General features: G+C 42.6%; 1 protein-coding gene and 1 long non-coding RNA gene across 6 annotated transcripts in view; both read left to right on the plus strand.

Moving 5' to 3' along the window:
- The window catches only part of TCP11L2 (t-complex 11 like 2), a 45,205-nt gene extending 24,520 nt beyond the window's left edge, over nucleotides 1-20,685 (plus strand). For 3 of the 5 annotated variants that reach the window (XM_086401137.1, XM_086401138.1, XM_086401139.1), the window contains 6 exons: nucleotides 235-455; nucleotides 2,525-2,661; nucleotides 9,329-9,516; nucleotides 9,733-9,914; nucleotides 12,573-12,745; nucleotides 18,330-20,685. In XM_086401137.1, the coding sequence (XP_086257263.1) occupies nucleotides 235-455; nucleotides 2,525-2,661; nucleotides 9,329-9,516; nucleotides 9,733-9,914; nucleotides 12,573-12,745; nucleotides 18,330-18,574 (1,146 nt within the window). In that variant the 3' untranslated portion in view covers nucleotides 18,575-20,685. Of the gene's footprint in view, nucleotides 1-234; nucleotides 456-2,524; nucleotides 2,662-9,328; nucleotides 9,517-9,732; nucleotides 9,915-11,173; nucleotides 11,681-12,572; nucleotides 12,746-18,329 lie in introns of those variants that run through there. The other 2 variants (XM_086401140.1, XM_086401141.1) reach the window with 2 other exon arrangements.
- On the plus strand, nucleotides 8,453-8,960 carry LOC147372372 (uncharacterized). Its single transcript, XR_015164029.1, has 2 exons — nucleotides 8,453-8,586; nucleotides 8,736-8,960. It is a non-coding gene; the product is annotated as an uncharacterized LOC147372372 (long non-coding RNA).
- Nucleotides 20,686-22,597: the final 1,912 nt, after the last annotated feature.

Genomic DNA, 22,597 nt, shown 5'->3' on the forward strand with positions numbered 1-22,597 from the left:
ATGATGGTGTTAGTAACTTCCCACAGGAGGGAGGGGAAGGCTTTCATTCAGAAGATAGAGCTTTCTTTTTAGGACAGGACCCTGTCATGCTTCTCTGATCCACCACCAAGTCGGGGCAAACTTCCATGATATCCAGGGCATTCAAATACTGAGGGCAGTATTCATCTAGACACTGAAATTTAAAAAATGACAGCCTTTCTTCATGTAATGATGTTGTTCATTCTCCCTGTGCAGATTCTCCTCTCTTTCCTGACTCCTGGTGGCAACAGGCTTCGCAACCAGATTTGTGAAGTTTTAGACACAGACCTCATTAGGCAGCAGGCTGAGCACAGTGCTGTTGACATCCAAGGCCTGGCCAACTACGTCATCAGTACCATGGGAAAGCTGTGCGCCCCCGTGCGAGACGACGACATCCGAGAGCTGAAGGCGACCAGCAACATCGTGGAGGTGCTGAGGTTAGTGCTGGCTGCTTGCATTTTCTTAAGGTACCTTTGAGTGCATTCAGAAGGGAAATGTGGGAATTGAGGGGCACAGAATAGTAACTGGTCTCCCAAAGGAACCCTTAACCCTAGGGAAAAAACTGACTAAGCAAGGGGTCAATCATTTATTGTGTGCATGGAACTTTCACATAGAATGAGCAAATGAGGGTGTTAGTTGGCAGTGCTGGGCCCTAGAGATGCAGTGATGAAAGGGGCAGATATGATCTCTGACCCCAGGGAGTTTACAATTTAATGGGGAGACAACCCTGAACAAGGAATTACAGTTGTGATAAAGCGCTGTGGGAGGGGAAATAGAGAGGATTAATAGGGCCCCCAGCAGAGGCACCTAATCTCGGCAAGGATACAGGAAGCCTTGATTAGGTAGGGTATTGGGGCTGCTTTGACATGTAAACCTTGAATTCTTAGTGATTTAAATACTAAAAGTTTGTTTCTCACTCACACCACAGTCTGAGTCAGGGATTCTTGGTCAGGCAGCCTTTCAAGCACCATACAGGGATCCAGTCTCCTTCTCTCCTTGGCTCCACCCAGGTCTTTGGAGTCCTTTACACTCAGCTGGTGAATGGGGAAGAGATCACGAGGAAGGCATGCTGCTGCTGCTTAGTCGCTCAGTGTGACCCCATGAACTGTAGCCCACCAGGCTCTTTTGTCCATGGGATTTTCCAGGCAAGATTACTGGAGTGGGTAGCCATTCCCTTCTCTAGGTGATCTTCCCAACCCAAGGATTGAACCCACTGAGCCACCTGGGAAGCCCTGAGGAAGGCATATTAAATGTTTAACCACCTCAGCCCAGAAGTGACATATTCCACTGACTATGCCTAGTCCTGTGGCCCCACGTAGATTGAAGTGGTTCTAGGCAATGTGATTGCTGTGTGAAATCACATTTCCCAGCCACACATCCACACTGTAGAAAGGGAAATGGACCTTTGGTGGTTGGTTAGCTAACTCTGCTGCAGCTTCCCTAAGGAAGTGATGTATACAGTAAGATCATAAGGACTCTAGCTGTGATCCCAGAGGAAAGAGGAGTCTACAGTACTTTTTGCCATTGAGGCAAATTCTTCTCCCTCCTTTGTGTGTGTGTGTGTGTGTGTGTGTGTGTGAATACAGCCACATAGAGAATTAAATTTCATGTAATAGTATTGGAAAGGGAAGGGGAGGAAACTGGTTTGCATATAGCAAGTTCCTTATTTTCTAACTTTGGGAAAGTTGACAATTTCTCAAGTCACACTTTCTTCATCTGTAAAATGGGTTGTAAATATCCTTAAGAGTTGTGTTCAGCTTTGGCAGGTTGAGATTCTTCAGCTGTGGAATCCTTGCTTTGAATGATCTTATTACCCATGTGTGATAATCACATCTGTGGTGTTCATCTTGCTCATATATTGAGCACCTAGTGGTTGGTACCGTCCCTGCATTTCTAATACGCTATCTCATTGACTCTTCACAACATTTCTCCAAGGTTGATCTTGTCCCTTTCTTTCACAGGTAAGGAAACTGAGGCTCAGAGAGATTGAGTAACTTGTTCCTGGCCACAGAGCTGGTCAGTTGTAAAGCTCTGATTGAACACAGGGCTGCCCAACTCTGAAATGCAGTGTTTTCCCCGGCACTTCACTGCCCTGTCCTTTTCTTTTTCTTTTTTTCTTATTTCCTTAGGAATAGATACAGGGTATACTATATTCAGACTCCTTAAAATTTCAGGGACTTTCAAATGAAAATTCCTTCTTGAATCTTTTTTTGTCTCATTGTTAAGACTCATTGTTTATACTTCTTAGTGTCTGTCAGTCTATGGCTGAATGTAATGAATCAGTTGGAAGTATATTTGCTAAAGCAAATACTCTTGAGATCTCTGGAAGAATACATTTGGAATGCATGTGTAATGCCTTTTATGAAAAGTGTCCTTGTCAAAGTGATTGGAATTTCAAAACCATTTCGGAGATGTTTATCTTTTCCAGTCTGTAAAATAAATAATAGTTAATGAATTTCAGATGATTTTCTTGATCACCTAACTATTTTAACTCTGAAATTTTTAGACAAATATTTCATGTCCTGGACCTCATGAAAATGGACATGGTGAATTTTACAATTCGGAGTCTCAGACCACATCTTCAGCGTCAGTTGGTAGATTATGAGAGAACCAAGTTCCAAGAAATTTTAGAAGAAACTCCAAGTAAGTAAAATATGTGTGGATATATAGTGAAATGGGGTGAAATATGGCATTTTGGTTTTTGATATCTTAAATAGTAGTACTAAAGGCTTTTGGCATTTCTGTTCAACATTTTTTTGACTTCTAAGGTTAATATCACAAACTTACAGCTGTTAACTTTGACCCCAGGAACTGTGCTAAGCACTACTCTTTACGCATTAAAAAAAAAGAAAGAAACATTTATTAACCACCTGCTGTGTCCCAGATCCATCTTGGGTGCTGTAGATATGACAGTGAACAAAAAATAAAGTTGCAGCTCCCAAGGAGATGGCCGAGTAGGCATGACAAAAAAACAAGCATATATGGTCGGATGTGTTATTTAGTGCTATGAATAAAAGTAGGATAAAGAAACAGACAGTAATGGGGAAGGAGTGAGGGTAAGAGGTGATTTTTTTAGGTGAGGTGGACTGAGAGGCCTCTCAGAGAAGTAACATTTGAGCAGAGTTTGCAAAGGAATGAGGAAGGGCCGTGTGAAGATGTGAGGGAAGAACATTCCAGCCAGAGAGAGCTGCAAGTACAAAGGCCTTGCAGTGGAAACTTGCTTGTGTTTTGCGCAAACACAAGGCAGACAGTGTGGCTGGAGTAGAGCAGGCAGGAAAGAGTGGTTACAGTTGAGGCCAAGAAGTAGACCGAGGAAGGTCCTATAGAGCCTTGTTAGGAAATAAGAGGAATTTGGATTTCAGTCCAAATGTGATGGGGAGTCATCGGAGAGCTTGAAGAGGGAAGCAGCATCTACTTTTTATTTTTATTTATTTATTTATTTATTTTTGCTTTTTATTTTTAAAACATACTCTGGCTCCTGGGTAGAGAATAAATCATATGGGAGCAAGAAGGAAAACAGGGACACCAATTAGGTGGTATCACAGATGGTGGATGGTCCAAATGGTGGTGGTAGAAGATAGTGAGAAGAGATCAGGTTCTGGTTGTATTTTGAAAATGGAGTAACAAGATTTGCTGCAAGTTGGATGAGGGAAAAACGAGAGTGGAAGATGACTCTAAGCAACTCGATGAATAGTGATGCCTATTACTAAGATGGGAGAGACCCAGGAAAGGAGGGTGGGAGACGAGATGAAGTCAGAGTTCAGTTTTGGACCTGTGAACTTTGAGATCTTGTTTGACATCAATATGTAGATACCAGGAGGGATTTAGGAATGAGATTGGAGTTTGGGGGAATGGTGAGCACTGGGAGTGTACATCTAAAGCCAAGGAACTGGATAGTAGCTGACACATGCTTACCATATTCTAAACACTTTACCTGTTTTAACTGATTTAATCTTTATAAAAATTTTAGGAAATTACTCCCTATTTATGGATGAGGAAACTGAGACAGAGAGAGGCTCAATAACTTGCCACCATAATACAACTTGAGAGTTGTAGAGCTGGGACTCACCCAAGAAGTGTGACTCCACACTCCTGTCCACTCCATGCTCTTATCCCAGGGTCACCCTGGGTGAAATTACTTAGACAGTGAGTGTAGATATTGAGTGGGCCTGACCTGGGACTCTTGCACATCTAGAGCTTAAGAAGAGAAGAAAGATCCAACAACAGAGACTGTGTAGCCAGAGAGGGGAAGAAAGACAGGAGAGGGTGGTGTCCTGCAAAACAAGTGAAGAATGTGTTCAGGGATCAGCTGTGACAAGTGCTAAGTGGTCAAGAAAGATGAAGACCAAGGCTTTATTGTGGTATGAGACCGTATGAGGCTCCTCGGTAACTGTGATGGGAGCAGTTTCAGTGGACTAGTGGACATTAAATCCAGACCAGAAGCAGAGAGAGGAGAAAGTATGACCTCACTGTATCCTCACAATTCCTTAGTGGGGGAGGTGCTGTTATTCCCTTCATTCCACAGGTGAGGAAATTGAGATGCCAGATGTTGGGCAGCTGGCAAGAGGCTAGCTCACTGGTTCCCTTATTAGCAAACCCTTGACAGCAGCCTCTGGGCTTCAGTTGCAACCACAGTCTAAGTCTGGGTTAGGTCATTCCCCCCATGCTACCTTCCCCTTGTGGACTGTGCTCTTCTGTCAGGACAGTCAATATGATAGCCTTATGAATACAGAGCCAAACACATGCCTCCTTTAAAGGGATTCCAGCAGGCTGGAGCCTGTCCAGGGAAGAGGGCAGGGGCCATTGAGGGTGACATGAGGAACAGTCAGTGAAGCTGGGCCCATAGTGCCTGGCTCAGGTGGGCCATGAGCACTGCCTGCCCTATGGTTAGTGATTCAGGGCTTTAGTTAAGTTCTGAAGGGCAGACTAGGACCCATGGGAGGGAAGTAGCCAACAGCCAATTTAGACCTTCCTAGACCAGCTCTAGACCTTCCTAGACCAGCAGCTCCAGCTGCTCTTTTAATTTCAGAATGGACTTCCTGTCACTCATAGTAGCCCATGCTAGCTAACATTTTGTTTGCATACTTATTGTGTGCCAAGACCTTATTATGTGCCAAACACCTTACATTTATTAGCTTATTCATGCTTCACAAATCACCCTGTGAGACTGTTATCACCCACTGTTTATAAAGGAAGAAATTGAGGTTAAAGTAAGAGATTGCTAGTGGGTGGAAGAGCCTGGATAACTCAGCCATGTCTCTGCCCCAAAGCATACGCATTCAACCACTATGCAAAACTGACTCTCTTCAAACAGTATACCAACTATCTTGAGGGTATTTGCAGAGAAAGTTCTAGCATTGAGTGGCAGATATGACTAGATGATGTCTAAGGAGCCTTCTGCAACAAAAATTCTCTTGACTTTAGGGTTACATTGTTTTGGTTTCAAAGCCAGAGAGGGATTATGGGAAATAGAAACCTACATCAACCCTGGATCTGAAACCTAAATTATTAATATGATAACCATGTTCTTAGCAGCATTTTCCTGAGACTCACTGGTTGGTTTCATTTGTGTCCCTGTGTGTTCATATACATGTGTACAAATGTCTCCATGTCTTGAGTCAAGATGGGCCTGTAATCTTGAATAAATCCCTTAATATAGGGTTGAACTACAGTTTTGTTCATCTCAAATGATTTGTTTCTCTCCTTGAAATCCAGACTTAGTCACTTGTATTTCACTCGTACCTTTCACATTGACTTGGATATTTCCAGAGATTTAAGAATAGAATGAATCCAGCTGTGCAAATAGGTCATTATTGCCCAGCTCTAAATATGTTCCCAGAGAAATCAGGAGTCCAGGAAGCAGAGTGTATGTCAGCTGTTAATTATATCCTCAAGTCACGCTGCCAAAAGTCGGCCACTGTGCCCTGCTATCAAAATAAGAGTCTTACAGTACTGCACAGAAGTACAAAAGTGTTGGATTTTTGTGTGTACATGATTTTTATAAGATAATTATTTGGAAAATCAATATTTAGAAGTACTCTGGGTTTCCTAGTTGACTCCCCAAAAGATTCTATTTTGCCAACAGAGAGATTTTTTGTCATCTCCCTATTTAAAATACACCCAAGAAAGGCTTACGCAGTGATTGGGTATGTGTCTTAAATGTCAGCAAAATAACCACATTAGATCCAACAACTAAATTATCTGTGGAAAGAATGGCACATAACCCCCAGGCCACAAGTAATTTTTCAGATACTCAGAAAGAAGAGGTTTTATTTATTTAGATCATCTCTTATATCTGATAAAATGTTCTCAGGAACTTCATTTCATGTGATTCAGAAATCCTCATGGGACATAAATATTTTTCAAAAAATAAATGAAATTTCATTATGATTATCTTTGCCTGGCACCCAAGGCATTCGGGAAATATTTATGCAACATTTTAGAGTTGAGCAAGCTGATGCTCAGCAGCAACCTGCCCAAAGACAGAGCCATGCAGCCAAGAAATAGCAAAGCTGGGACTGGAAACCAAGTCTCCCCTGGCCAAGCCAGGAGTAAACCAAGCTGCTGCCTTCATTCTTCTCTTTGGATTTTTCAATTTTGTGTTGTATCAGCTGAGTTATATCAGAAGCATCAGAAACTCACTGGCTGATTTAGCAGAAAAGGAAGTGAATGGAAGGAGAGGGCAGTTCACAGAAAAGCTAAAACTTCCTGAGTCTGCGCAAGGCCAGAAATCAGGAGGGCATCAGGAATCTGGAGAGGAAAAAACAAGGGGAATTCCCAGCTGCGTCCTCAGGTGGTTAATGTGCACTTCAACATGGACCATCCTTGAACGCTGTAATCATCATTCAGAGTCCCAGGAAAGAGTCTAAGGGGTGTACGACTCAGCCAGGCCAACCCCTGGGTAGGGAGGTTGCCTGGTCCTGGTCATGGGGCCTCTAATTAACATCTGCAAAAAGCATGGAGTGAAGGAAATGATTTCTCAAAATCAGTACCAACAAAAGGAAAGGTGAGGTGTAGCCAGGCATAAAAGAGTGGATGTCACGGATAAGCAGACTACATTCTTCTAACTGAAAAGTGGAATATTTTGTGTGAATATTTTCCGGAATATTGAAAATAGGGGCCAGGCTAGCTCTCGGTCTTTGCAATTCTGAACAGGCATCATTCAGTAAACCAGGAGAATGGTGTAGAATACATGAATGGGAGTCCCTGGCATTGTCCAAACCTTTAAATAGCCCCTATTTTCAATATTCTGGAATTTCAAAAGAGTTGGACATGACTGAGCATCTGAACACACGCTCACACACACAGAGCTGGCCTAATAAGTACAGTAGGAAGTGTTCCCTCCTCTTGCTTTCTGAAAGTTTGCAGAAAACACCTTATATCTTTTAGTTTGATTTGCATGCACTGTGTGTATCAGGAAAAGGGAAAGATATCTCAGGTGTCAGGGACTAAATCAATTTGCCAATCTGAAGGAGACTATTTGAGTCAGTCCTTAAGCCCAAGGTTAACTCCAGAGATAGTGAATTAAAAAGGAAACCTGCCAGGTGATATAGAGAGCAGAAGCTTTTTGAGAACCTACTAAGTGACAAGTACCACTGGGAAAATGTTTGATTAGTTTCCAAAGCAAGGTACAGTACCTAGTGTATAGTGGTGCTCAGTTGCCTTTGAAGAAATTAATGGAGAGGCTTTTTTTTCATATGAAAAATCAAGTACCAATGCCTCTTAGGGTTGACCTTGCTCTTGGAGCCACTCAGAGCAGTCGATATTCTTGCTTATGGGAGTGAAATCTCAGCAGCGTGCATGTGTGCTTAGCTGTGTCCAACTCTTTGGGACCCCTGGACTGGGGCCCACAAGACTCCTCTGTCCATGGGATTATGCCAGCAAGAATCCTAGAGTAGGTTGCCATTTCTTCCTCCAGGGGATCTTCTCGATTCAGAGATGGAACCCATGTCTCCTGCTGCTCCTGCATTGGCAGGTGGATTTTCTTTACCGCTGAGCCACCTGGGAAGCCCCTGAAATCTTAGCAGATCCCTTAGAGAAAATCCTTGTTTCCCTCTAAACTCTTGCTCTTTCTGCTTTACCAATTGTACTCACACCTGGTTACATATAAGGGTCACCTGAAGCGTTTAAACACAGATGCCTGAGCCCATCTCAGGCTGATTAAATCAAAATCTCCAAGAGCCGACACCCAAAATCTTTTTTAAGTTCCCAAGGTGATTCTACCATCAGCCAGGATTGAGAACCTCTGTGCTACACTGTTGCTTTTGTTTGAGATAACTAAATGGGCTTTTAAATGTGTCAGTTGTAAATGATTACACTTGTAGTATATAAATGCTTATTACCACCACATTGTAATTATACCTGTGATGTTTCCACTCTTTCTCTCTGTTGGATGTCTTTTAAAGACTGCAAGTCTTTTACTTCTTTATAAACAAAACTGGGAAAACCAAGAACAACATTTGCCAACTGAAGAGAAGTAAAGTTGTGAAATTCTGGGGGTGGTATAGCGAATGGAGCTGCTCATAAATTACCCCTGTTTAAGGGCTGGGTCTGATGAAGAATTTCAGGGTGACTATTCTTTATTTCATTCTCTGGGTTTTTTTTTTTTAATCTGCACCTGTGTTCAGTCTGCATTTTAAAGCAATCGACACCTTATAAATTCTACCAAATGCATACTTTTAATAAGAAATGTAGTCTAAAGAACAATTTGTTTCTAGGCGTAAACCTTAGAACTGGGTCTGAAGTAAAAAAAAAGTGTTCATACCAGCATGTTGGGAAAGGCATAGCTCTGATCAGACACTCCAAGGGGTCTGGAACCCAAAATGTTTAATCACCACTGCTTTTAATCTAGATAACTTCTCTGCACAAGACTCAAGGTAATGTGTAAGCTAGCCTGTCTGTCCGTCTGATGCTATCTGCAGCAACTCTCCCCTCCCTTCCCCGCTTCTTTATGGACCAGCAGTACAGATTTGCTTGTAGCATCCAAATTGCCATGCTTTCCCATTATTCCGTCTCTTTGTGTGGCCTGTTCTCTTAGCCTGGAGTGACAGATCTTTCCTCTATCCACCTTGTGTCACTTACGGAGTTCTTCCTCTTAGACTCTGCCATAGACAGCCTCTCCTCCCTCCACCCTACTGCGCCTTCTAGTACTCACTGTCTTCTGCTGTAATCGCGAGCTCACATGACTGTCTGCCCATCTGGACCGTAGCTCCTGGAGGGTCGTGGCCGTCTTACCGTTCATCATGTGTGGAATGCACAAATGAAGGGGTCTGTCAGCCCTAGGACAAGTGTGTGGCCTTTTCCCTCGCAGGTGCTCTTAATCAAACTACAGAGTGGATAAAGGAATCTGTCCATGAAGAGTTACTTTCTCTTTCTGAGGCTACTTTAACCCCTGGAGCCGAAAACAACTCCAAGCCAAGCCTGAGCCCTACGTGGGTGCTAAATAATAGTTACTTGAAACTGTTACAGTGGGATTATCAGAAAAAAGAATTACCAGAGGTGAGTGAGTTTTTTTTCCCTTTGGCCTCCCTCAAGTTTTCAATATTCTAATTCTTAAGTTCAAACAGTGTATCAGCTGGTCTGTCTGTGTTGCATGTGGTTTAATGACCTTAACTGGAATCAGATGAAAAATGGGGGTTTGGATGTAACACTGCTGATTTTACAGGTTCATGGTACTGAGCTTCCCTTTCTATTTTTAAACCTTAAATATGCTAGACACTCATGACAGATGGAGCACGTCTTCAGGAACTGACAGAAAAGCTGAATCAACTGAAAATGATTGCCTGCTTGGCCCTGATCACCAATAACATGGTGGGTGCTCTTACAGAAGGCCTACCTGAGCTTGCAGTCAGACTGAAAAGGATTTCAGCTGTTCTACTTGAAGGCATGAACAAAGAGTGAGTTCCAGCGTTTTTATGTGCTCTCCCTTGTATTCCAGCTCTGCATGTGTTTCAGAGAACATGAATAACCTTGGAAAATCTGGATGTGGTATTTAGGACCGTGCTTTAGAGAAGCTTAGCTCGTGCCTTCTTTTCCTAGAGTTTCTTTTCGTATCCCTGAAGGCTTAGATGTCCCTCGTTGGTAGGGAGAGGTCTTTTCCATAACAGGTGCCAGGGTGAGTGTAGTGTTTCCACTTAGGACGGATGTGTGTACAAGCTCTCCTTTGACAGTGTTGTGGAAAAAACAAACAATACCTAGAAATTCATCATGCTCAGGGTCTCTCAGAGAGGCTTTCTGATTCAGTTGTTCTGACTATCATTTTTCTGCAACGAAATGTTTACCAGCCTCACAGATCCAGCCTCTGTGAAGCCTACAGAAGTACTGACATCTCTGTCCTTCAGAGATATTTTACAAGTCAGTGAAAGTTTTGTCTTTGCCACATTCATTTCTCAGTATCAAACCATCATTGAGTACTAGAATCTCATTTCAATTTTGTATTATTGGGAATCCTGTCCAAGTCAGAAAATTTCTAATCCTGGCCAATGACCGGGTGTTTCCATGGGTCTCCTATGTGTCAGCTTCTCTTGCTGACTGTCCTCTCAGGTGTTTTCAGGGATTTTACACCTAATACATCCAACATCCCATCTTCCTGCTTATTATTCAGAGAGCACATACGTGACTTGATAAAATCCTAGAATCTTAAAAGCCAAACTAGCCCAAGTGGTTCCGGCAATCCAGAGTTCTCATTTTGACCTAAAGCTCAGAGAGAATAGGATTTGCCTTGGGCTGTACACCAAGAAAAGGCCAAGCCAAAGCCCGAGCCCAAGCCTGACTGTCAAGTCCCTGCCCTTTCTACTGATCCTGGTGCTAACCTGCCAGGCTCTTTTCTTTCACATTCCAGGACCCAAGACCTGTAAGGAAAAGAAACCTGCTCTGATTTTGCAGAAACCTGCTCTTAGCATTTCCCCACACTGGTTAACCATTATTTTCTGGGAATTCTAAGTTATAAAGCCTTTAGTGAGTCCCCAAATACTGCTTAGTGTTAGCTGCTCAGTCGTGTCCAACTCTTTGCAACCCCATGGACTATAGCTCAACAGGCTCCTCTGTCCATTGAATTCTCCAGGCAAGATTACTGGGGTAGGTTGCCATTTTCTACTCCAGAAGATCTTCCTAACCAGGGACTGAACCCGCATCTCTGTGTATCTTGTATTGGCAGGCAGATTCTTTACTACTGAGCCACCTGGGAAGCCCTCCAGTACTGCCTAAGTATTCATATGAAGCACATGGCAAAATGCTTACTAAAAGGACAGGCTTTTGGATTAGACAAACCAGGGTTTAAATCCTAGCTGTGCTGCTGACTTGTAATGTACCATTGAATAAGATCCTGAGTCACTCTGAGTCTCACGGCCTCACTTGTAAGAGGAGATATAAAGATACTACCTTAGAGTTATGGCAACTTAAGATGACATTTGTAATGTACCATTTGATGACCCTGATGCTGAGAGGAATTGGGGGCAGGAGGAGAAGGGGACGACAGAGGATGAGATGGCTGGATGGCATCACTGACTCGATGGACATAAGTTTGGGTAAACTCCGGGAGTTGGTGATGGACAGGGAGGCCTGGTGTGCTACCTACCGTTCATGGGGTTGAAAGAGTCGGACGCGACTGAACTGAACTGAAGATGACTTGTGTGTAGCATTTAGTGCAGGTGTGTGGCACATGGTAAGTGCTTGATAAATGTTAGCTCTTAATAACTATTTAGTTGTTAAGTCATCTTCTTTATAGTTGTTCTGCCTATCTGATTGTTTTGTTGTTTTGTCTAATTCCTCTCACCACCATCCCCCCTTCTCTTATCCTTTAATCCATTTTGCACAAAGTTGTCTTAAAGATCCTTTCTGAATAGCGAGATGCAATTTTCAATATCATTTACAATAGTGTGGACACAGCAAATGCTGCTTCCTATTATACCTTTTTCATTACCTATTAAATCACCACCACTAACTACTTTTTACATCTTTCCAGACTGTATATATTTGGAATTATTGATCAGCTACTTGAAAGTAACAGTGGGAAAGAGTCTCTTATCTTTCATCATGATAGGTCAAGAGGTTTAGGTAATTTGTCTTTATGGTGTTGGCCTCTGAATATCTTTATTTCTTGTTCTTGGTTGGTGTTAAAGGTTTCCTGCACAGGCATGGATAAATGAATTGATTCTATCTTATTTTCTAAGCACATTAAAAACAAAATCTATGACTGAATCCACTCAGGCCAGAGGGTTTATTTTGCAAATTAAACAAATATTTTCTATCCTTTTCTGATAGCCCTGCCTGAAAATGGGGTTGCAGATTTATTTTTAGGGACCACATTTTTCTGTCTGTGCTTTTTGTATTTCCTACAGAACTGGTGGTTTTAAGCATTTAAAAGTCTGATGCATATAAAGGTTGGTGGTTGGGAGGAGTTTCCTATTTTCTAAGCTCATTCTAATAGAGATAATTTTTGTCTATATAAGATAAAATTGGTATACATTTGAAACAAGCTGGTATATTTTTTAAACAAACAAAAACCTGATGAATAAAAGCTGTCCCTGGTGGAATTATTGTTTCATATTTTGTAGGACCTTTAACTTGAAGGAAGTTCTGAATTCTATTGGCATTCAGATTTGTGTTGAGGTTAACAAGACCCTAATGGAGAGAGGTTTACCAACTTTAAATGCTGAGGTTCAAGCTAACCTTGTAGGCCAATTATCAAGCATCGAAGAAGAAGACAATCCTATCTGGTCTTTAATTGGTGAGTCTGTATATTTTTATTGGTTTCTGCTTCGATGTCAATATACTTTACCATGCTGGCTTTGGCTAATGTTAAGTATCAGTCAAATTTTAGTCTTAAACAGATTACCTGCTTCTCTTGGTGAATAAATATTGAAAACATGAAGAAAGCATTAATATTTTCAAAGCTTTGGGACTCACTGCTGCTTATGTGTGTATATGTAGTGGAGTGGGGGTATGTTTCAGGGTCTTCTACCTTACTACCCAGCTGATAGAGTTTTATGAAGAAAATAACATCATGCTGCCATCATTTTAAATTCCTAGATCAATACAGCAATCCAAACCAGATGGCAGTATGTTCACAGAAAGTAGACCCATGCTCTGATAGAAGCTAACCTGTGTGAGCTGAGGCCCCTTGCTTGGTCAGGCTTAGAAAGACTAAAATTTAAAAGGGCCATAGAATTGAGAGGCATAGTGGGGGATTTTTTTTTTCCTACTTGATTGCTAAGAAAATGAATATCTCAGGATCAAATTGTGTTGGTGAGTTGGGGAAATGGAGAATGTATCAGGACTTTTTTCTGTTACCTGTGATAGATAATTTAAAACTCTAAAGTGGCTTCCCAAGTGGCTCAGTGGTAAAGAATCTGCCTGCCAAGCAGGAGACCTGGGTTTGATCCCTGGTTCTGGGAGATTCCCTGGAGAAGGAAATCCACTCCAGTATTCTTGCCTGGGAAATCCCATGGACAGATGATCCTGACGGGCTACAGTCCATGGGGTTGCAAAGGGTCAGACATGGCTTAGTGACTAAACAACAAAGTGGCTTAAGTAGGAAGGGACTGTACTTGCTCATATCACAGAAAAGAGCAGTTGGGGGGTTGGCTGCTGGTACAGCTTGATCAGAGTTCAGATGATGTCTTGGCACTGTTTCCCACTTGTGGTCCCTCAGCGCTGCCTTCCTCTGGGATGGCTGTCTCTAAAATAGTCTCTTCCCAGCATAACAAGATGACTTCCACTCCAGCCTGCATGTTTCAATATTTAAATCAAGCCAAAAAAAAAAAAAGTCAGTTTCCCTCCCCTCTTAGCTCAAACTATAACCCCAGAATTGAATCCCATTAGCTCCACTTGGTGGTCACAACCCATTTTTGGTGGCCAGAGTGGAAGAAACTTAACCCCAAGACATGTGTTCAGTTCCTGGAGCCAAGGTGAGTCAGCTTTACCTGAACACCTGATCTGAAACTAGGGAAGCAGTTGTTTCCCCCAGACAGAATCAGGGTGCTGTGGCCATAAGAAGGGGACAAGGGTGATGTGGGAGACAAAGCAAGTGTCAGCTGCAGTGGGAGAGGACCAGATGGAGGAAAGAGTGTGGAATTTGAATATCCAAACATTCCAGGAGGAATCTGCAAGTTTTCAAAGCACCGCACTGACTTCTCTAGGAACACAAACACTGGTTATTATTTAGCTGAGATTCTTAAAGGGTGTCTTTCAACCTTATCCCTGGGGACATGGGATGCTGGTGATCTAATCCACCCAGGCCACGTAAGAGCTCTGGTGTGCAGCACGTGGGCTTCGAGGGGTGGCAGTGAGGACAGTAACACACACAGCATAACCTCAGCTGCCTGTGGCCGAGCCCTGCCTGCATGACCTTCACTGCTGACAAGCACGTCACAGCCTGTCACCTCCGGTTGTACAGCCAGCACGTGGGCCATGGTGCTTCTCGGAGGAGGAGGGGCAGGCTGTCAGCCATCTCTGCCTCATACCAGGAGACCCTCGCTAGTGCACAGGTCTCGTGAGGAGGATGGGATGCATCTTTGCTCATCGCAATTTCCCCAGACCATGGAGGGCGGGGCCCAGAGATGACCTTTAATAGATATCTGAGGTGTCAATCACAGATTGGCACTTGCCATCTACCTCTCTAAGGATTAAATCATGTGCTGCTGCAGCTGCTCTCCTCCAACACCCCCTGAAAGGAGTTCAGGATGGAGAATAGAAAAGAGGCACTCTGTGCTCAGGGGAAAACTGGCAGGATAGGTCTTCACGTAGTTAGATATTCTCTGGAGCTGATTTTATGAGCCCAATTCACGTATCTCCTTATATTTGGAAAAACACTAAAATCCTTCATAGTGATGACTGTTTCTTGTGACTAGCAGAAGCTTCACGAAACTAGCAGAAACCTTTTGTAAAATATGTTTTTGATTGCATGTATTCCCCCTTCCGGAGAAGGCAATGGCACCCCACTCTAGTACTCTTGCCTGGAAAATCCCGTGAATGGAGGAGCCTGGTAGGCTGTAGTCCATGGGGTCCCTAAGAGTCGGACACGACTGAGCGACTTCACTTTCATTTTTCACTTTCATGCATTGGAGAAGGCAATGGCACCCCACTCTAGTACTCTTGCCTGGAAAATCCCAGGGATCGGGGAGCCTGGTCGGCTGCTGTCTATGGGGTCGCACAGAGTCGGACACAACTAAAGCGACTTAACAGCAGCAGCAGCAGCATTCCCCCTTCACCAAAATCACATATATACTGTCCCTTTCCCCTATGACTCTGGAACAGTCTCTCAGAGCTATCTCAGGTGCTGTCTCTCAGAGCTATCTGAGGTGCTGTCTCCCAGGCTGCAGTCCTCATTTTGCCCCAAATAGAACTCAATTTGCAACTCTCACATTGTGCATTTTTTTTTAAGTCGGCAGTGGAGTGGATGAATGAATGCATGGAGAACTGGAGCAGTCAAGTATCTCTCACCTGAGGCCATATAACCAGCGGGTCTCAGGGTAGGGAGTCTTCCTGTCTGACTCACATTCTCACCTGCTCTGTTGTGACTCCAGTCAGAGCTGGAGCCCTGCTGCCCATTGACAGGCTGGCCAGAGCCTCAGGTGTTCTCTGTGCCCTTGCTTTAGATCAGGGAACTACTGGCAGCGCCAGAGAGAGAGGGGGAAGCTGGGGGCCAGGAGATGCCCCAGCCTGAGGAGGCCTCTTAAAATCCAGTCAAGCCACTTTTTTCCACCCAGCCCTCCCTATTCCAAGTTTCCTGTTCTTTTGCAAATTGAAAGTATTTTGTAACCTTGTTCAAAGTATTGTTGCCTAGCAACTTGCATGACTCACTTGAGCGTCTCTCCCTAGGCTCTGGAAGCCAAGGACATGTCTTTGGCAGGGGTTGGGTTTGGCTGCTCCTAAATGGACAGACACTTCCATCACTTTAGTCTTGGCCTAAAAACTGACTCGTCCACAGAAGAGACAGAACTACTTGTCAGCATAATAACAGTTTTGAAAGACCTGCATTCTTTAAACAGTCTCACAGAAAAGTATCCGGACCATAACTGTGACAAAAATAGACCTGGGCTCATGAGAGTTGAGCAGCCAGCCTAACAGGGAGTTTAGTGGACCATTTGCTCTGAATTCTCTGCCCACAGAGGAGCTAGAATACATTAGACCTTAGAGGGATCCCTGGGACAGAAGTAGGGCTCCAGCTTAGCCCTAGCTTTCCTCCTCTGTTGTTCATGGTACCCACAGTCTGCCTTCTTCTGTTCTCAGTTGATGTGCTATTTATTTACAATAAAATCACGACTCCCACTATGTTCTTCGCCTTTAAAAAAGATAATTAGAAAGCAAGTTTTCTTTCAAACCAATTTTTTCAAATGTATACGATAAAAATGATCTATGGATTACCTGCTGTGGAAATTGTTTGCATGCTAATAGCCACCTACATTTTTAAAAAGTAATTTTCAACTGTACAAGTGATCCCTTCATGAATAATTTCCTCTTGTTGAAAAATTATGGATAAGGCTCAGGTCTTATTCAGCCCCCATTCCTCTCTGGCTCCTTGTGTTTTCAGTTTGAGGTTTATCTTCATAGACCTTTTTCATTCCATTCTCACTTCACTACAGTCAACATTTATGACATACCTGCTGCCTACCAAACCAGGAAAATAAAGGCCAAAAAAGTAGCCCTCACCCTCAGAATGCCTACTATCTGAGAAGTGAGAGAGAGAAGTTCTCAAGTAACAATAATAAGGGGTGAGAGTATAACAGATGGTAAGGAAAGCCACAGAAAGGAGGTGACTTTAATATCAGCATGGGTGCTCTCGACTTTGGCAGAGATGAAGTGAGATGGAAGGGCATTCTAGTAACAGGAAATAGTCTGGGCTAAGATATGGACATGGAACACTGGGCACTTTGAGTTCTAGGTCAGATCTGGCTGAAATGTATGATTTGGGGTAGACGTGTTTGGATATAAGAATTTCAGTAATATTACAGCTGTCTGTATTAGATGAGTGTATTTAAATGGCAATCCACTCCAGTATTCTTGCCTGGAAAACCCCATGGACAGAGGAGCCTGGTGGATTACAGTCTGTGGTGTCGCAAAGAGTCAGGCAGGACTGAGCAACTTCACTCACTCACTCATTTTCCTTAGTAAATGTTCTTGTGAGATTTCTGTTTCCAGAGCCAGAGAATGTCCTCAGAGCAGCCTGCGCTGGACCAGGTCTGGCTTGTCCAGTGCCATTTGTCCAGGACACCTCAGCTTCCCTTTTTTAAGCATTTGCATGTATTTGTGAAGTCTTCTCAAATGCAGATGCCCCGAAGCAGGAAGAGTGGAGAAGGTGGCAGTGCCAGTTGGGGTGGTCCTTCTTCAATGCCTCCAGATTCTTGCCCACATGAGGGGTGATCATATAATTTATTTTCTAACCCGGGACACTGTTGAAAGTGTTCTTTTTATTAAGACCAAGACAGCGAGTGTCAACTTCAGCTGTCCTGAGAAAACCCAGATGTATGCTCACCTTTGCCATGTGGCAGTTTGGGCTCCCAAGTTTGCCAGATCTGTAGATTTTTCAAGAAGAACAAAAAATTTGATTTTCTATGTGAAAGCCCCTCATTTTAAATAGCTACTGTTTTTTTAGAAAAACACTATCTGGGCTAAACTAGCAGTCCCAGTTTACATACTCAGCTTTAGGATATATAACTAAAATTATGGACATTTGAATTTTTATAAAAGATTCCCCACTCCACCCTGAAAGTGCTGTGCATGTTTTATTAGTTAGCTATTACTGCGTAACAGATTTCCCTAAGACTCCATCTGTCATTGCTCACCAGTCTGTGGGGCAACTAGGCAGTTCATTTGGTCTTGCTGGACTCAATGCATGCATTTATGGTAAGCAGCCGCATGGGTAGTTAGCTCTGCTGGTCTCGCCTGGGCTATCTCAAGTGTTTGGGATTTGGTTGGCTACTGGTTGGTCTAGGATGGCCTAAGATGGAATAGCTGGGCTTCCCTTGATATGGGCTCTCATCTGGCCCAGGCTTGTTTACATGGTGGTGGTAGGCTGAAAGGGCAGATTCAAACCATGCCTCTTGAGCATGAAACATACACACCATCACTCCAGCCACATTCTGTATGGGCCAAAGCAGGTCAGAAGGCCATCCCTGATCCAAGGCCTGGGCACCCAGACTCCAGCCCTGATGGGAAGAACTGCCAGGCTACCTTGGAAAGGGCATGAGTATAGGGAAGGGGTAAAGAATTGAGGATGTTGTTGCAATCCATCTACCACAATTACTATTCTCATGTTTAAAAATTACATGCTTTAATAATAGGACAGATAAACATATCTTCTTTTCCCCCAGATAAACGAATCCAGCTATACATGAAAAGCCTGCTTTGTCTGCCAAGCCCTCCAAGATGCATGCCCCCCGTGCCAGGAGGCCTTGCTGTCGTTCAGCAAGAGCTGGAGTCGCTGGGCTTGCAATACGCAAACATCGTGAATCTCAACAAACAAGTGTACGGACCATTTTATGCAAATATACTCCGAAAGCTGCTGTTCGGTGAGGAAGCCACAGGGAAGGCAGAAGCTTCTTCATCTACTAACTAAAGAGGAAATGACATTGGAAAAGAGATTGGAAGCCCAGCACTTAGGTACCCAGTCTGTTTCCACCAGCGGCATTACAGAGGGGCACATTCTCGATCCTGTGCGAGGCACAGTGTTAGCCCGAAGTTGTGTAACCCAGTAATGTCAGCGTTGCAGAGACACGCACATCACAATGTCCCTACATGTGCACCATTTTTGAGTCCTAAAGAGACTTTTTAACAAACAGAAAGCAATTTGTATTTAATTCTATTACCTATATAATACTTGTAAATGTTTTCTTAAGCATTTATATATGGCTTATTCATTCAACCCTTAAGGAGTTGTATTTCCTCACCTGTTACTATCAAATCTAATGATTTTTTTTTTTTTAACTTTGGTACAGCTTCTTAAAGGGTTGAAAGTTGTGATCATAACCAAGGGGACTGATGTTCTAAATAAATGATGTGAAGTAAGGATAATTGTATTTAAAATGTACAAATTAAATTTTATTCATATGTAATAGAAACTTACATAGTAAGTCCTCAAATTCTACAAATATACCTAATCACATCTGGTGATACCGATGGTCAGTATTTGTTTAGAATTTAAATGTATTAAATACATTTTTATGCTACATACAAATTTTAGATAAAACCTCCCTTGATGATTTAATGGAAATAGAAACAAACCCCTTCTAAAATCTCATTCTAGAGGGTGGATTCTTCTTGCAACTTATGCTGCTCTCTGAGAGAAACACTTTTTGCACACATCTCTTTGTGAATGTCCTTGCATTTCTCAGGCCATTGGTAAGGTTTATATAAGATTTTAATATTTTTACATAAGGCAGGAGTGGTTTGAATTGGTAACTTGAATTTACTTGTAAGAAAAAGTTGATAAAATGAGACCGCATTCTCAGTGAAATTCACTTCTGAAAAAGAAACAGATGAACTTTGGATTCTTTTTCTTCTTTAAGCATATAACATGCTAGCAAATGCCTTCTCTGTGGATTTGATTCTTACCCCACTGTGACCAAGAAGCTCTTCTCAGTACCATCATCATTTGCCACTCTAGTGCATTAAACTTTGCCACGCTGGCACTGCTTGTCGGGATCCTAGAGAAATCTGCTTGTCTTCAGATTACATGCTTCTGAAGTGTTGAGGGAAGCACTACCAGCAAATGCTTTATTTGCATAAAATGCATTTTGGATGGTTTGATTTTCTGAGGACTCCTTGAACCTTAGCTGTCTGGTAGAGAAGAGCAAGTAGGAAGAAAAAGATTAATGCTTCGTTTTTCCTTGCCTCCTCTTCCTCACCATGACCTCTACCATTATGGTGCTACCTAGTGATTTGATGAAGGCCTGGGAAATTATTGTGTGGATAACTTATCTCTGATCTTTTGGAGGGATCTGCCAAATTGAGGAAATGTTGAACATCAGCTTTTTTCTCCCAGTGACCAATACATAAATCACCATTCTGTCCATTGAGCAGCTATGTAGAAGTGGAATTTACTGAAGAGCATATCATTGGTCTTACCCATTTTTTCCCTCCTCCTGTATGTCCATTCTGCCTGTTTCCTGTGCTTAGAGATCATAAGGTGCTGTAGATTTTTGTTTGCATTTTCTCTTAAGTTGAAGTTGTTTTCAACTGCTCACTTTGGGGCCTGGATAGCCAGAGGGTCTGAAAGGTAGTGTGTAGCGTGACTTTTGGTCACTTTCCCAGTGAGCTGTACATTTAACTAGAAGACCAGGTGGTATACTTTTTTACTAACAGATTGGAATCTGCCTGGTATTCTTATATACTTGATTATACTATAGTTGCCAGCAGGAAAACAATCTGCAAACTTTAATGCATTTTAAAATGAAGGGCATTCTGCATTTTTTTTTTAAGTGGCAAAGTAAATCTCAATGTCCCAAGTCTGGATGTAAGCAAGTACATTTATTAGGATTTTTAAATCCTGTCCCTTAGCATGTTGTTTATTTGGTTTTTACTTAAATGTTTACTTCTACGTTTGAGATGGTCATGTTTTGTAATGTCAATTTTCCTAAACACCATACACACATTTTCATTCTTCTACTGCTAAAACATGTATTGTGCGCACTAGTTACATTTTAAAACATTAAAAGTTATTTCAAAATAGATGGTGTCTCTGTTTTCTAAACCACCTTTGGGTAGCTCAGGGCTGGAATATTGCACAGTCTTTATTGCAGTGGTTCTAGAAGGAATCTTCTACTTAATGTCAAAGCCTCACAGACATCAATCGTGTTCATTCATTCATTTAGTCAACAAATAGCTATTGAGCATCTACTATGTGTCAAGAAGTATCCTAGGTATTTAATACACAGATAACTAGACAGACATTGTCCTGAGAAGTTTGTAACTTAGTAAGAAGGACAAACTTGTGAACAATAGCAATAAAGTGTAATTCGGGCTATGCTTTTAAAACAAGTACACATAGTACAGAAAGCAAAGTAGAACTAAAGAGCTTCTTGATGAAAATGAAAGAGGAGAGTGAAAAAGTTGGCTTAAAACGCAATATTCAAAAAACTAGGATCATGGCATCCGGTCCCATCACTTCATAGCAAATAGATGGGGAAACAATGGAAACAGTGACAGACTTTACTTTTGGGGGGCTCCAAAATCACTGCAGATGGTGACTGCAGCCATGAAATTAAAAGACGCCTGCTCTTTGGAAGAAAAGCTATGACCAACCTAAACAGCATATTACAAAGCAGAGACATTATTTTGCCAACAAAAGTCTGTCTAGTCAAAGCTGTGGTTTTTCCAGTAGTCATGTATGGATGTGAGAATTGGACTATAAAAAAAGCTGAGTGCTAAAGAATTGATGCTGTTGAACTGTGGTGTTGGAGAAGACTCCCGAGAGTCCCTTGGAATGCAAGGAGATCAAACCAGTCCATCCTAAAGGAAATCAGTCCTGAATATTCATTGGAAGGACTGATGCTGAAGCTGAAACTCCAATACTTTGAGCACCTGATGTGAAGAAGAACTAACTCCTTAGAAAAGACCCTGAAAAAAAAAAAAAAGAAAAGACTCTGATGCTGGGCAAGATTGAAGGCAGGAGGAGAAGTGGACAATAGAGGATGAGATGGTTGGATGGCATCACCAACTCAATGGACATGAGTTTGAGCAAGCTCCGGGAGTTGGTGATGGACAGGGAAGCCTGGCGTGCTGCAGTCCATGGGGTTGCAAAGAGTCGGATATGACTGAGCAACTGAACTGAACTGACACATAGTACTAGAGGAAAAATCACTGGACTCTTTCATGGATCACCCTTGAGCTAAAACATGAATGATAGGCAGGAACTTGTCAAGAGACCAAGAAAGCAAAAGGCACAGGAGGCACAGTCATGTGGAGAAATGGTGAGCCCAGGGAACAGCCTCCAGAAGAGGGGAAGTGACGAGAGGAGAAACAAGCAAGGGAAAAGGCTTGGGATGTCATGTTCATATGTGTGGGGTTTGTTCTGAAAGAGGTAAAGAATCAGGGAATCCTTTGAAAGTTGCAAACAATTATGTTTTGGAAAGACTGTCGTGGCAAAGCACACTTGCCATTGGTGCTAGAATATTATGTGTTGTGTGTGTATGTGTACACGCCCTCACACCTGAACACATGGCACAAGCAGTAGAAATGGACTCTAGCGAACAGGCAGAAAGAGAGTTTATTGGAGAGATTTACATACTTCACAGAATCTATTTTGTTTGGGGAATTAAGCTTGGCAAATAGATAGGAACCAAGGCAATGCAAGGGCAGGGCCTTAGCCACGCAGGATTCAGAGACTGATTTCTCAACTGTCCTTGCTGCTTTGCCTCATTTGCTCAAGATTTAAAGTCCCAGATATCAACATTCAGTGGGACGAATCTCTGTCAAGGGCAATGCTCTAATTTCATGGGATGGAATGAGATAGTGGCTGACACTTAGACTCCCATATTCCCACCAAGGTCACCCAACTAGTGATTTCTTTCAAATAGGAAAGGTGTCCTGAGGAGCAGAAAGAGAAAAACAAACCCACTATCCTTTACGTTTATGAGGTCTT

This window comes from Bos grunniens, chromosome 5, assembly GCF_055505025.1.
Source record: "Bos grunniens cultivar Pamir isolate PY7600 chromosome 5, Bosgru_T2T1.0, whole genome shotgun sequence".
NCBI lineage: Eukaryota > Metazoa > Chordata > Mammalia > Artiodactyla > Bovidae > Bos > Bos grunniens.